This window comes from Salvelinus namaycush, chromosome 4, assembly GCF_016432855.1.
Source record: "Salvelinus namaycush isolate Seneca chromosome 4, SaNama_1.0, whole genome shotgun sequence".
Classification (NCBI taxonomy): domain Eukaryota; kingdom Metazoa; phylum Chordata; class Actinopteri; order Salmoniformes; family Salmonidae; genus Salvelinus; species Salvelinus namaycush.
In genome coordinates, this window is record NC_052310.1 from 22,548,359 (window position 1) to 22,564,505 (window position 16,147).

Genomic DNA, 16,147 nt, shown 5'->3' on the forward strand with positions numbered 1-16,147 from the left:
ATATCTCTCTACAGCCCAGAGACAGGGAATCTTGGTTTTCCAGTGTGGCGTTCCGTTCCATGCCGATGTGATCCGTTCCATTCCAGGCAAAAGGGATGTGTAAGTAAACAAGTATTTTAGTGACATCACAATGACAAAGCTTTGGTAACCAAGGTTCCCTGTCCAGATACATTGAGAGTAAAATAAAATGTTTTGTACTGTACAAAGCTCATGTCCTGTCACTTGTGATGTATTTCAAAATGTGTCTCATCCAGTCTTACCAAATCTGTATCTATTTCATGCTGACTTGCGGCAGCTGCAACCAATCGAAAGCGGAGAAAAATAAACCGTCTGCAGTTTCATCCTGTTTGTTCTTGTATTGTCTTCTCCTCAGTGATATGAACAGAATCCTTTGATCTGGGTAAAGTCATGCAGAGCTGAAGAGAGGTCTGATCTATGTGTGTTGTCTCTATGCTGTATTTGGAAGATACAGTAATTAAGTACCAAAGTTGCTACAGAAAGTGATTGGTCCGTAAACATTTGAGTTTGTTGACTCTTGCAGATATTTGATGATTGGCTCATTCTAGGATACTGAAAATGAGCCCTAAAGCCAGCAGAGAGCGTTCATTGAGCGGTTGTTTGGATTCATCTTAAAATTGCACAGAGACACAAATGACTGACGGGTTTCAGGATGACTGGCTGCACTGCCTGTGAGGACATCTCCAACAGACAGTTGAAAACACAAAAAAACACAGTTCTCAAATTGATTCTGACAGTTTCTCCTTACAAGCACGTAGAAGATGAAACATCACCTGGTGAAATGTGTACTTCACACAATGAAGCACATTCATAAAAAGTCTGCAAAACAAAAAAGAAGCCTCTGAAAACAACTAAATGAAAGAGGCATACCTGTACCTGACACTGTACTGAATGTTCAGCTGGACAGCTGTTAAGTCTTTGTGAGTCTCACTTTATGAGCTCACCTCTCGGTTCCCCCAGGGGTTTGGGCTTGGACAAGGTTAGGGGGAGGTTTGTAGAGGTCTGAGTATGCTGTGTGTGTTGTGTTTGTGTGCGTGTGTTTTGAAAGTCTAGACCTGCGTGGAGTAGGATCTGTAGAGGGTGGAGTAGCGGCCTGCCGGGTGGGCTGCGCAGTGGTGTTCGTGTGAGTGTTCATGTTCGTGTGGCTGGTCTAGACTTCGCTGGAAATGGAGCGAGACGGAATGAGGACATCTGGGGTGGCGGGGAACCGATACGGCTGATGGTCATGTGATCTCTGTGAAAGGAGATCCCCTCGGAGTCTGCAGGAGAGAGAGAGGAGTGAAAAAGAGAGAGGGAGGGACAGGAGAAGAGATGGAGGAAGAAGGAGAGAGAGAGGGGATGAAAGAGACAGAGAGAGAAAGATTGGGTGGAAAGAGTGATGAACAAAATAAAAACGAGTGAGGAGCAAGAGAAAAAGATCCAAAGTTGGTCAGAATGGGTGGTGAACGTAGGGATGGTAGGGAGGGCAGGAGGAGGAGAGTGCAGGATGCTGGTGACATAGATAGAAGGATAGAGATCAAGTGAGGGATAAGGGAAAAGAGCAAGGTGGGAGACAGGGGAGAGGAGGTCAGGTGAGGGTTAGTGTAGGTGACAGACAAGAGGAGACACAAGCAATCTCAAAGCTGCTCCCTTGAATCACACTTCCAACAGGTTGTCCTTTCCCAGTGCCTTCTGCTCTCCCTTATCTAAAGAGCTCACAGTGCACTTCTCATTCACTTCAAAGTTCTAAGAGGTCTTCAAAGCTTCAACCACCGAGGGATGGTGAATGAATGCTGAGGAAGAGACTACTGCAAACGGCTCCCTCTAAAGAGCCACACATTTTCAGAGTAAAGGGCTACTGGCTCAAAGACAAGGTTTGGTGTTCTTGTGCTTTGGTCGGGGTTGAGGGTTAGGGGGTGGTGCTGGGGCATGCGCTGTGAGGGGACATCTACTTTTGGGATTGGGGGTACGACAGAAGGGGAGAGAAGGGGTGCATGTCTACCCCCCTGTGTGTGCAGCCCTGCCGTTCACCCACCCCCACCCCTTACCTGAGTTCCACTTAACTTTTCGAGTGGACTCTCCACACAGGGCAGAGCCACCATGGGCATGCCTAGCACCGACTCAGGGCGCTGGGGCCGCGGGGGAAGGGGAGGGGGCCTCGTCTGCTGGAAGTTGTTGATCACACACGTCACCTGGAGAGAGAGGAGTGAGAAAGAGAGAGAGAACGGAAGAGAGAGAGAGAGAGAGAGAGAGAGAGAGAGAGAGAGAGAGAGAGAGAGAGAGAGAGAGAGCGAGAGAGCGAGAGAGAGCGAGAGAGAGCGAGAGAGCGAGAGAGCGAGAGAGAGCGAGAGAGAGAGAGAGAGAGAGAGAGAGAACGGGAGAGAGAGAGAGAGAACGGGAGAGAGAGAGAGAGAGAGAGAGAGAGAGAGAGAGAGAGAGAGAGAGAACGGAAGAGAGAGAGAGAGAGAGAGAGAGAGAGAGAGAGAGAGAGAGAGAGAGAACGGAAGAGAGAGAGAGAGAGAGAGAGAGAGAGAGAGAGAGAGAGAGAGAACAGAAGAGAGAGAGAGAGAGAGAGAGAGAGAGAGAGAGAACAGAAGAGAGAGAGAGAGAGAGAGAGAGAGAGAACAGAAGAGAGAGAGAGAGAGAGAGAGAGAGAGAGAGAGAGAGAGAACGGAAGAGAGAGAGAGAGAGAGAGAGACAGGGAAAAACTGAGTTAATAAGAAAATAAAAGGTAATGCCAAAAGTATTGGGACAGTGATAATTATGTTGTTTTTTGGCTCTGTACCCCAGAACTTTGGATTTGAAATGATACAATGACTATGAGTGTAGACTGTCAGCTTTAATTTGAGGGTATTTTCAACAATACTGGATGAACCATTTGTAAATTACAGAACTTATTGTATATAGTCCCACCATTTTAGGGGACCAAATGTATTGGGACAAATTCAAATTCAAATTCACTTATCAAATTGTATTGGTCACATGTGCCGAATACAACAGGTGTAGACTTTACAGTGAAATGCTTACTTACGAGCCCATTCCCAACATTGCAGAGCTAAATAGTAAGACAATAAAAACAATAACATGGATACATACAGTTGAAGTCGGAAGTTTACATACGCCTTAGCCAAATACATTTAAACTCAGCTTTTCACAATTCCTGACATTTAATCCTAGTAAAAATTCCTTGTCTTAGTTCAGTTCGGATCACCACTTTATTTTAAGAATGTGAAATGTCAGAATAATAGTAGAGAGAATGATTTATTTCAGCTTTTATTTCTTTCATCACATTCCCAGTGGGTCAGAAGTTTACATACACTCAATTAGATTTTTGGTAGAATTGCCTTTTAAATGGTTTAACATGGGTCAAACGTTTCAGGCAGCCTTCCACAAGCTTCCCACAATAAGTTGGGTGAATTGTGGCCCATTCCTCTTCACAGAGCTGGTGTAACTGAGTCGTGTTTGTAGGCCTCCTTGATCGCACACGCTTTTTCAGTTCTGCCCACAAATGTTCTATAGGCTTGAGGTCAGGGCTTTGTGATGGCCAATCCAATTCCTTGACTTTGTTGTCCTTAAGCCATTTTGCCACAACTTTGGAAGTATGCTTGGGGTAATTGTCAATTTGAAAGACCCATTTGCGACCAAGCTTGAACTTCCTGACTGATGTCTTGAGATGTTGCTTCAATATATCCACATAATTTTCCTTCCTCATGAAGCCATCTATTTTCTGAAGTGTACCAGTCCCTCCTGAAGTGCACCAGTCCCTCCATCATGCTGCCACCCCCGTGCTTCACGGTTGGGATGGTGTTTTTTGGCTTGCAAGCCTCCCCCTTTTTCCTGCAAACATAACGATGGTCATTATGGCCAAACAGTTCTATTTTTGTTTCATCAGACCAGAGGACATTTCTCCAAAAAGTACGATCTTTGTCCCCGTGTGCAGTTGCAAACCGTAGTTTGGCTTTTTTATGGCTGTTTTGGAGCAGTGGCTTCTTCCTTGCTGAGCGGCCTTTCAGGTTATGTCAATATAGGACTCGTTTTACTGTGGATATAGATACTTTTATACCGGCTTCCTCCAGCATCTTCACAAGGTCCTTTGCTGTTGTTCTGGGATTGATTTGCACTTTTCACACCAAAGTACGTTCATCTCTAGGAGACGTGTCTCCTTCCTGAGCGGTATGACAGCTGCGTGGTTCCATGGTGTTTATACTTGCGTACTATTGTTTGTTACAGATGAACGTGGTACCTTCAGGCGTTTGGAAATTGCTCCCAAAACGGAACCAGACTTGTGGAGATCTACAATGTTTTTTCTAAGGTCTTGGCTGATTTCTTTTGATTTTCCCATGATGTCAAGCAAAGAGGCACTGAGTTTGAAGGTAGGCCTTGAAATACATCCACAGGTACACCTCCAATTGACTCAAATTATGTCAATTAGCCTGTCAAGCTTCTAAAGCTATGACATAATTTTCTGGAATTTTACAAGCTGTTTAAAGGCACAGTCAACTTAGTGTATGTTAACTTATGACCCCTTGGAATTGTAATACAGTGAATTATAAGTGAAATAATCTGTCTGTAAACAATTGTTGGAAAAATTACTGGTGTCATGCACAAAGTAGATGTCCTAACCGACTTGCCAAAACTATAGTTTGTTAACAAGAAATGTGTGGAGTGGTTGAAAAACAGGTTTTAATGACTCCAACCTAAGTGTATGTAAACTTCCGACTTCAACTGTATGTATACAAGGAGTACCAGTACTGAGTCAATGTGCAGGGGTACGAGGTAGTTGGGGTAATTGGTTTAGACATTTTTGCTAAAAAATAAAAACCTGAAATAACACATTTACATACAGTTGAAGTCGGAAGTTATTAAAACTTGTTTTTCAACCACTCCATAAATTGCTCAGTTTGGTCCCAGACTTGGCACTCCCGTATGACTTGCAGTGCGGTAGCAGAGAGGACAGTCTATGACTTGGGTGACTGGAGTCTTTGACAGTTTTTAAGGCCTTCCTCTGATACCGCCTGGTGTATTAACCTCTTTGGGCTGCAGGGGCAGTATTGAGTAGCCTGGATAAAAGGTGGCCATTTCAAACGGCCTCGTACTCAATTCTTGCTCGTACAATATGCATATTATTGTTACTATTGGATAGAAAACACTCTCTAGTTTCTAAAACCGTTTGAATTATATCTGTGAGTAAAACAGAACTCATTTTGCAGCAAACTTCCTGACAGGAAGTGGAAAATCTGAAATCGATGCTCTGTTCTAGGGCCTGCCTATAAATGTCCTTGATATTTATTAGTATACATGCACTTCATACGTCTTCCACTAGATGTCGACAGGCAGTGAGAGAAGAAATGGAGTGTAACATGATCTGAGGTCGAATAAAAGCTCTTGGCATGACGTGACCCCAATTTCCTGTTTTCTGGAACGCGCGAGAAGTGACCTGGTATTGCCTTCTGTAAAGCTGTCGTTATAGACGACTAATATCTCCGGCTTTGATTTTATTTGATACATGTGACAATATCATCGTAAAGTATGTTTTTTCAATATAGTTTTATTAGATTATTGAAATTTTTCGGGACGTTAGGCGTGTTGCTTTGTCTGCGTATGTTCAGGAAAGGGAAGCTTCGCGCCACTTTGCTAGCGTTCCGTGCTAATTGACTGGAGAAGAGGACATTCTAAATCCAAACAACGATTGTTCTGGACAAAGGACCCCTTGTACAACATTCTGATGGAAGATCATCAAAAGTAGGACCCATTTTATGATGCTATTTCATATATCTGTCGAACATGTGAACTAGTAGTTTGCGCCCAGATTTTGGGCACGCTCTCGCCATAACGTAAACTGCATATCGTAATGAAGTTATTTTTAGAATTCTAACACGGCGATTGCATTAAGAACTAGTGTATCTATCATTTCATATACAACATGTATTTTTTAGTAATGTTTATGAATAGTTATTTGGTCAGAATATGTGAGTGTCAGAAAAATATCCGGACGTTGTGGGAAAAAGATGCTACGTTAGCACAATGTATAACCACTGATTTCAGCTCTAAATATGCACATTTTCGAACAAAACATAAGTGTATGTATAACCTGATGTTATAGGACTGTCATCTGATGAAGCTTATCAAGGTTAGTCAAAAATTATATATCTTTTGCTGGTTTGTTACGATCGCTAACTTTTGCTGCTGGTAAATGGCTTGTGTTTCTGGCTATTGTGGTAAGCTAATATAATGCTATATTGTGTTTTCGCTGTAAAACACTTAAGAAATCGGAAATATTGGCTGGAATCACAAGATGCCTGTCTTTCATTTGCTGTACACCATGTATTTTTCAGAAATGTTTTATGATGAGTATTTAGGTATTTGACGTTGGTGTCTGTAATTACTCTGGCTGCTTCGGTGCTATTTCTGACGGTAGCTGTGATGGTAGCTGCAATGTAAAACTGATTTATAGCTCAAATATGCACATTTTTCGAACAAAACATAGATTTATTGAATAACATGTTATAAGACTGTCATCTGATGAAGTTGTTTCTTGGTTAGTTTGGTTGGTTCTTGGTTAGTTTAGTTAGTTTTGTGCATGCTACCTGTGCTGTGAAAAATGTCTGTCCTTTTTTGTATTTGGTGGTGAGCTAACATAAATATACGTGGTGTTTTTCGCTGTAAAACATTTTAAAAATCGGACATGTTGGCTGGATTCACAAGATGTTTATCTTTCAAATGCTGTATTGGACTTGTTAATGTGTGAAAGTTAAATATTTCTAAAAAATATATTTTGAATTTCGCGCCCTGCACTTGAGCTGGCTGTTGTCATAAGTGTACCGACGTCGGGCTTGCAGCCCAAAGAAGTTAAAGTAGTCAAAAGTTTAGTATTTGGTCCCATATTCCTAACACACAATGATTACGTCAAGCTTGTGACTCTACAAACTTGTTGGATGCATTTACTGTTTGTTTTGCCTGTGTTTTAGATTATTTTGTGTCCTGTAGAAACAAATGGTAAATAATGTATTGTGTCATTTTGGAGTCAGTATTATTGTAAATAAGAATAGAATATGTTCTAAACACGTCTACATTAATGTGGATGCTACCATGATTAAAGATAGTCAAGAATGAATCATGAATAACCTCTTACCACTACAATAACAGGGAAGGTTAGCATTTTGTTTGGGGGGGGGGGTATGAAATTCCGGCCTCTACATTTCTCACTCCTCATTATTATACTTTTGGAGCTCACTGTAAGTGAAATGAGAGTGACATTTCTCATCCCATGGTGAGAAGTACCAGGATTAACAGCCCCTGTGTTTATGAACTTAGATATCAACGTAAAATGTCATCAATATACATCACTGTTACATTCTATCACCCTCATCTCATCTCCCGGAATAATGACTTCCCTAACCACCCTCTTCTGCCTCACCATTCCCTCAGCAGCTCCCTCCCTCCATCCTCCCCTCCCTCTCACCAGAAACACAGCAATGGCTCCTCCAGTGAAGAAGCCGGCCAGGACGTCGGCCCAGTGGTTGCGGTATTCTGCCACCTTGACCACTCCCACCAGCATGGCCAGGCATAGCAGGGTCAGGCTGACCGTAGGCTTGGTCAGCCGAGTGCCTTTGGTCCGGAATACCAGCGTCACATACATCTGAGACAGACAGAGGTAGGGGGAGGAGACCAGGAGGACTGTCAGGAATTGTAATACTGTAGGCTGGGTATCAACTCTATACTGTAGGGTGGTATACCATAACATGTGTATCAAACTGTCCAAACTCCTACTCCCCAGACCAGAACCTACCACCGTGTAGACTGCAGAGTAGACACTGAGCGCTGCGTCCTTGGAGGGGAAGGATTTGCGTGCAGACGCCACTACCAGGGGGTTTCCAGTGCAGGCACGGGGCTGGGTGATGTACTGCATGTTGGATGTGCACCCCAGGGCCGTGTAGTTAGGCCGGCAGGCAGACAGGAAGTGAGGCGTCTGGTTTCCTGTCACCACCTGACCCGCGTTGGCAAAGATGGTGGTGGTGAACAGGCCGAAGGAGAACACCCCTGAGGGAGAGAAAGAGAGAGCAATGACAGCCAACTAAAATAGGAGGAGTTTAGTTATCCCCAGCCTCCCTCAGATCCGCTGTTATCAGCTGAGGTGTGAAATTGCAAAAGCCTTCATGATCACCTGAAGTGATGAACATGCAAATCTGTCTGAAATTCTTCACACCAGTTTTAGCCATCATCATCACAAATTTCTGAGGCATGTCTCTTCCTGTTTCATTGTTGTGTTACTTGCATTCTCGTGTTTCTTCAAATGTAGCATGTTCAATCAGGAAGGCTGGTCTGAATGCTTGTTTATCTTCATCAAGCCGCAAAACCTAATTCACTCTGTTTCCTATTATACAGGCATAGTGGGAATGAATACAAACTTTCATCACCATAGCGTCTAGTTCTTATCCTCTATCCTATTAGTCATGTGCAGAATGTCATTCACCTATTTACCTTTAGCCTATAAGCACGGCACAATAATGCACATTCTGCAGGCTTACTGTTTAACCTATCACTTTCCTCTCTTTCAACCAATGGGTGTCAACCTTAGAATGTATACATCCTATGTCAACTTACCCATGTTCTCTCACTTGCTGTTTTTCAGCAGCAGTTTTCGACAACCATCGACCTTCCCACAACCAGCAGCTATAATAACCTTAAGGCCTGTCATTGGAACTCCGCTCCGCTAGCCGGGGGGGTTGATGCCAGCTGTCCAGCAAAGGGCTACCTGTCTGGCTCCGAGGAACATTCCTCGGAGGGGAGGCCATACTCCAAATTATTTAATACAATTTCACATTGCACATTTCACTCTGTTCATTCAGTTACGCCTCTACTCAAACTTATATCGTACTTCTTGTGTTTTTTAAATTCTATTTTCTATTATGACCTATATTATTATTTATTTGATCTGTATTATGATTATTATTATCAATATTATGATTATTATTATTTATATTATTAATATCTATATTATTATTATTTTCTATATTATTATTATCAACAGTATTATTATCTATATTATTATTTTCAATATTATTAGTTATATAATTATTATCATCATCTATATTATTATTATCTTTATTATTTATATTACTATTATTATCTATATTATGATTAATATTTATATCTATATTATTATCTTCAATATTATTTATATTATTATTTTCTATATTATTATTATCTACATTATTATTATCTATATTATTATTATTATTATTATTATTTATATTATTATTTATATTATTATTATCTACATTATTATTATCTATATTATTATTTATATTATTATTATTATTTTCTATATTATTATTATCTATATTATTATTATTTATAGCTATATTATTTTTTATTATCTATCTATATTATTATTATTATACATATTATTAATATTATTGTCACGTTCTGACCTTAGTTCTTTTGTATTTTCTTTGTTTTAGTATGGTCAGGGCGTGAGTTGGGTGGGTTATCTATGTTTGAGTTTCTATGTTGGGTTTTTCGTTTGGCCTGATATAGTTCTCAATCAGAGGCAGGTGTTAGTCATTGTCTCTGATTGGGAACCATATTTAGGTAGCCTGGTTTCTGTTGTGTTTTGTGGGTGGTTGTCTTCCGTGTCTGTGTGTTCCACACGGAACTGTTTCGGTTTTCAGTAGTTCACTTTATTGTTTTGTATCTCAGTGTTCAGTTTGTTCTATTAAAAGATTAATCATGAACACTTACCACGCTGCGCTTTGGTCCTCCTCTCTTTCTCCCAACGAAGATCGTTACAGAACAACCCACCACCAAAGGACCAAGCAGCGTGGTATCGGGCAGCAGCGAGATCTGGACTATACAACTTGGGACGAAATAGAAAGGTGGTCGGTCGACCCAGGGAGAGTGCCGGAGCCCACCTGGGATTCTCTGAAGCAGTGCGAGGAGGGTTACAGGAGAATGGAGTTGGCGGCACGCACACGGCAGCGCAACAGGCACGAGAGGCAGCCCCAAAAATGTATTGGGGGTGGCACACGGGGAGTGTAGCTAAGTCAGGTAGGAGACCTGAGCCAGCTCCCCGTGCTTACCGTGGAGAGCGAGCGTACGGGCAGACACCGTGTTACGCGGAAGAGCGCATGGTGTCTCCAGTACGTGTGCATAGCCCGGTGCGGTACATAGCAGCGCCTCGTATCGGCCGGGCTAGAGTGGGCATCGAGCCAGGTGCCATGAAGCCGGCTCTACGCATCTGGTCTCCAGTGCGTCTCCTCGGGTCGGGGTACATGGCACCAGCCCTACGCATGGTGTCTCCTGTACGTGTGCATAGCCCAGTGCGGCCTATTCCACCTCGCCGCACTGGCATGGCTACGGTGAGCATTCAGCCAGGTAGGGTTGGGCAGGCTCGGTGCTCAAGACCTGTAGTGCGCCTCCACGGTCCGGTCTATCCGGTGCCTTCTCCACGCACCAGCCCTCCAGTGGCAGCCCCACGCACCAGCCCTCCGGTGCCGGCACCACGTACCAGGCCTCCAGTTCCTGTTCCCCGCACTCGCCCTGATGTGCGTGTTCCCAGCCCGGTACCACCAGTTCCGGCACCACGCACCAGGCCTACTGTGCGCCTCCCGGGTCCAGTATGCCCTGTTCCTGCTCCCTGCACTCGCCCTGAGGTGCGTGTTCCCAGCCCGGTACCACCAGTTCCGGCACCACGCACCAGGCCTATTGTGCGCCTCGGCAGGCCTGAGTCTCCCTCCTGTCCAGCGCCGCCTGAGCCGCCCGTCTGTCCAGAGCCGTCAGAGCCGCCCGTCAGTCCTGAGCCGCCAGAGCCGTCCGTCAGTCAGGAGCCGCCAGAGCCGCCCGTCAGTCAGGAGCCGCCAGAGCCGCCCGTCAGTCAGGAGCCGCCCGTCTGTCCAGCGCCGTCTGAGCCGCCCGTCTGTCCAGAGCCGTCAGAGCCGCCCGTCTGCCCAGAGCCGTCAGAGCCGCCCGTCTGTCCAGAGCCGTCAGAGCCGTCCGTCAGTCAGGAGCCGTCAGGAGCCGCCCGTCAGTCAGGAGCCGCCCGTCAGTCAGGAGCCGCCCGCCAATCAGGAGCCGCCAGAGCCGCCCGCCAGTCAGGAGCCGCCAGAGCCGCCCGCCAGTCAGGAGCCGCCCGTCAGTCAGGAGCCGCCAGAGCCGCCCGCCAGTCAGGAGCCGCCAGAGCCGCCCGCCAGTCAGGAGCCGCCAGAGCCGCCCGCCAGTCAGGAGCCGCCAGAGCCGCCCGTCAGTCAGGAGCCGCCAGAGCCGCCCGGCCAGTCAGGAGCCGCCAGAGCCGCCCGCCAGGAGCCGCCAGAGCCGCCCGTCAGTCAGGAGCCGCCAGAGCCGCCCACCAGTCAGGAGCCGCCAGAGCCGCCCGTCAGTCAGGAGCCGCCAGAGCCGCCCGTCAGTCAGGAGCCGCCCGTCAGTCAGGAGCCGCCAGAGCCGCCCATCAGTCAGGAGCCGCCAGATTCGCCCATCAGTCAGGAGCCGCCAGAGCCGCCCGCCAGTCAGGAGCCGCCAGAGCCGCCCGCCAGTCAGGAGCCGCCAGAGCCGCCCGTCAGTCAGGAGCCGCCAGAGCCGCCCGTCAGTCAGGAGCCGCCAGAGCCGCCCGTCAGTCAGGAGCCGCCCGCCAGTCAGGAGCCGCCAGAGCCGCCCGCCAGTCAGGAGCCGCCAGAGCCGCCCGCCAGTCAGGAGCCGCCAGAGCCGCCAGTCAGGAGCTGCCAGAGCCGTCCTTCAGTCCGGAGCTGCCCTTCAGTCCGGAGCTGCCCCTCAGTTCGGAGCTGCCCCTCAGTCCGGAGCTGCCCCTCAGTCCGGAGCTGCCCCTCAGTCCAGTGGGGCCCTTTATTAGGGTTGCCAGTCCTAGGTCGGCGGCGAGGGTCGCCGCTCTAAAGACGCTACTGAAGCTGACTAAGACTATGGTGGAGTGGGGTCCACGTCCAGCGCCAGAGCCGCCACCGCGGACAGATGCCCACCCAGACCCTCCCCTATAGGTTCAGGTTTTGCGGCCGGAGTCCGCACCTTGGGGGGGGGGGGGGGGGGGGGGGGGGGTACTGTCACGTTCTGACCTTAGTTCTTTTGTATTTTCTCTGTTTTAGTATGGTCAGGGCGTGAGTTGGGTGGGTTATCTATGTTTGTGTTTCTATGTTGGGTTTTTCGTTTGGCCTGATATGGTTCTCAATCAGAGGCAGGTGTTAGTCATTGTCTCTGATTGGGAACCATATTTAGGTAGCCTGGTTTCTGTTGTGTTTTGTGGGTGGTTGTCTTCCGTGTCTGTGTGTTCCACACGGAACTGTTTCGGTTTTCAGTAGTTCACTTTATTGTTTTGTATCTCAGGGTTCAGTTTGTTCTATTAAAGATTCATCATGAACACTTACCAGGCTGCGCTTTGGTCCTCCTCTCTTTCTCCCAACGAAGATCGTTACAATTATTATCTATATTATTATTTATATCTATACTATTATGATTATTATTTATATCTATATTATTATTATCTACAATATTATTTATATCAAAAATTATTATTATTATCATCATTATTATCGATATTATTTATATTATTATCATCTATATTATTATTAATATTATTGTAACGGCTGTCTTCGGGTGAAAGAGAGGAGGACCAAACTGCAGCGTGATGATAATCCATATTTTAATAGGCTACTTAACAACGAACAAAAACAACAAACTGACAGAAAGAACCGAAGACGCTACAGTCCCGAACTAGTGAACACAGACCAAATGAACACACGAACAGGAACAATCACCCACAAAACACACTACAAAACAGGCTACCTAAATATGGTTCCCAATCAGAGACAATGACTAACACCTGCCTCTGATTGAGAACCATATCAGGCCAAACAAGAAACCCCACATAGAAACAGACAACATAGATAATACCCACCCAGCTCACGTCCTGACCAACTAAATAAAGACTAAACAAAGGAAATAAGGTCAGAAACGTGACAATTATGATTATTCATATTATTATCTGTACTATTATTATTATTATTATTATCATCTATATTATTATTATCTGTACTATTATTATTATTATTTATACTATTATTATTATCATCTATATTATTATTATCTGTACTATTCTTATTCTTATTTATACTATTATTATTCTTATTTATACTATTATTATCTATATTATTATTATTCTTATTTATACTATTATTATTATTATTTATACTATTATTATTATTATCATCATCTATATTATTATTATCTGTACTATTCTTATTTATACTATAATTCTTCTTATTATTATTACTGCATTGTTGCGAAAGAGCTCTCACTGTACTGTTTTATACCAGTTATATCCTGTGCACAGTGACAAATCCAATCAACATGTACATTTTCCTTTAAAAAGACATAAAATTCAGGTACCCTTTTGTAGATATTTCCAATTCCAGGTGTGTTTATATCATCTTGTTAGACACACTAATCATTCAAGACTAGTTCAGGCAGGGCTGGGTGGTGTTGATCTAAACTCTAGAGGCTGTAGTGGTTACCTAGGAAGCGGACGATGCGTCGCAGCAGAGGGTTGAAGTAGCAGCAGTCTGCTGTCACTATGGTCTTCTCTTGCGTCCCCTCAGCCTTCAGGAAGAACGCCACCAACTCCCCCACCAAGATCTGTAGAGAGAGAGAGAAAGAGAGAGACAAAGAGAGAGAGAGACAGACAAAGAGAGACAGAGAGAGAGAGAGAGAGAGACAGACAGAGAGAGAGAGAGAGACAGACAGAGACAGAGAGACAGACAAAGAGACACAGAGAGAGAGAGAGAGACACAGAGAGACACAGAGAGAGAGAGACAGACACAGAGAGACACAGAGAGAGAGACACAGAGAGAGAGAGAGACAGAGAGAGAGAGACAGACAAAGAGAGAGACAGAGAGAGACAAAGAGAGACAGAGAGAGACAAAGAGAGACAGAGAGAGATCCAGTTAGCTTTATTGAGGGCCCTGAACTGAGCGAGAGAGCACGTCTTGAAAACGACAAGGTATTTGATTCAATTTAGGCTATGCACAAGTTCTCAGAAAGCCACTTGCCCACACAGACCTCAACTCTCTCACACAACACGTGGCCTAATGTCAGCGCGTGGCTAGTGATCCCCATGTTCACACCCGCACAGTTTCATTTGAAACCCTCATCATCAACATCACATTCGCAGGAGTCCAGCCATTCATTTTTGTTACAAAAAATACCCACCATTGGAGCGAGGAACGTGCCAGGCTCGTGACAGCCGCAGACACCAGATAACTGTAGCTACATTTTACACCCACTGAGTGCATGTGCTGACATGATTGCTTTATTGAGGGCCCTGAACTGTGAAACTCACTCTTTTATGCACGGTACTCAGACAACATCAACTATTTCCCGTTTCCAAAGCGACTTGCCTCAACAAAACATTTGCTTGTTCTTCTGTAGAAAACCATGTTGTTTATTATTCCAACAGCAAGGACTTAAGCTAATAGCCACCCTAACACTAAAGCATAACTGAATCCAAGTTATGTTCTCATGAAATATAAATGTAAAATGCACTCGGGATCCACAATACAGCGCAATAGCAGAGAATAACGTTACCTTCCCTTATTTATAGAAATGAGAGAGAAAGAAAAGTCTCAGGTCTAAGAAAAATTAAGACTGGAGAGTTTGAATGAGCTAACAGCCTCTGAAGCAGAGGCTCTGTGTTTCTATGTGCGTGCCCAATAGCACTCCCCCTCCATTAGGGAAACATACATCATAGCGACTAATGGTTCAATAGCAACATTAAACTAACTCTAATATGAACCATGACATCAAATTGGAAGGAGATGATCAACATAAACTAGAGGTTGCCGAGGGCACCGCTGACCATATGTCCACACAGTAAATCTGTTAGCATGTGTTAGGGAAGTGAGGTAATGGGCTTCATCCCATCCAACTCCTGCATGAATCAGTACCCTGAAACACTGATTCTCAGTCTGCTAAAAGCTGTTCAGCAGTAGGGTGGTGATCCTGTTCGGAAGCATATCACATAGTCAACACTGTACAACCATCCCTCTTTCACCTGTTAATAGCTACATCCTCCAGAATTGGAGCAGATGAAAACACTTTGGAGATACAATCAGTACAGAGGGAGATAGAAGCGCGTGTCGAGATGGAGAGGGAGCGAGTGAAGGGAGAGGGACACAGAAAGAGAGGAACGAGGAAAAGAGAGAGAGCAAACTGTAGCAATGAATTATTCACGGATGCGCCTGGACCCTGTCTGCATGGTGAATCATGTTGCACATTATTTCAACCGACGTCTTTTAAATTATCCCCCTCCATCATGCTGGATCTCGCTCTGCTGCGTGTCTCTATTCTTACTGCTCTCTTAAGGAGTCAAGGTAACATTGCTGGAGTGTTTGTGTTGTAGACAGGACATTGGCTGCTGTACTTAACTTCCTTGACATTAAACACAATCACGTAACATTTCTGTTTCCACACAGCACCAGCTGACTGATGTGAAGCAGGGTACTCTACAGTAAGTGTTTGTTCCCAGTGCTATTAGACCCACTCCACCACACCTCTGAGGAGGAAAGGAGAGAGAGTGGAAAACACACAGGAGGGTTGGGGTCAATTACATTTCAATCCCAGTCAATTCAGGAAGTAAAACAAATTCTAATTCCAATTCCAAACTTCCCTCATTGAAAAGCATTGAATTGAAATTGAAATGTGTATTTCAGTATACCTCCTGAATTGACTGGAATTAAACTAAATGTTTTACCCCAACCTTGGCAGACAGGCATTAGCCCCTCAACAGACTAAGAATAGTATCTGACCAATCACGTGCCTGGGCTGTGACATCAGTCTAATATCCGTTGCGTGGAAACACCGAGCGGACAGGAGAAGAGAAAAGAGAACATGTCCTGCACTTCACCCTCGTCTGCCGCTGAATCAGAGAAAAGAGAACATGTCCTGCACTTCACCCTCGTCTGCCGCTGAATCAGAGAAAAGAGAACATGTCCTGCACTTCACCCTCGTCTGCCGCTGAATCAGAGAAAAGAGAACATGTCCTGCACTTCACCCTCGTCTGCCGCTGAATCAGAGAAAAGAGAACATGTCCTGCACTTCACCCTCGTCTGCCGCTGAATCAGAGAAAAGAGAACATGTCCTGCACTTCACC

General features: G+C 44.9%; 1 protein-coding gene across 1 annotated transcript in view; it reads right to left on the reverse strand.

Annotated features, from left to right (window-relative positions):
- Nucleotides 1–1,168: 1,168 nt before the first annotated feature.
- Nucleotides 1,169–16,147, reverse strand: part of LOC120045535 (phospholipid phosphatase-related protein type 5-like) — a 38,834-nt gene continuing 23,855 nt past the window's right edge. The window contains exons 2-6 of the mRNA XM_038990438.1: nt 13,515–13,635; nt 7,787–8,037; nt 7,460–7,636; nt 2,062–2,189; nt 1,169–1,277 (exon numbers count right to left, since the gene is read on the reverse strand). Coding sequence (XP_038846366.1) covers nt 1,169–1,277; nt 2,062–2,189; nt 7,460–7,636; nt 7,787–8,037; nt 13,515–13,635 — 786 coding nt within the window. The remainder of the gene's footprint in view (nt 1,278–2,061; nt 2,190–7,459; nt 7,637–7,786; nt 8,038–13,514; nt 13,636–16,147) is intronic.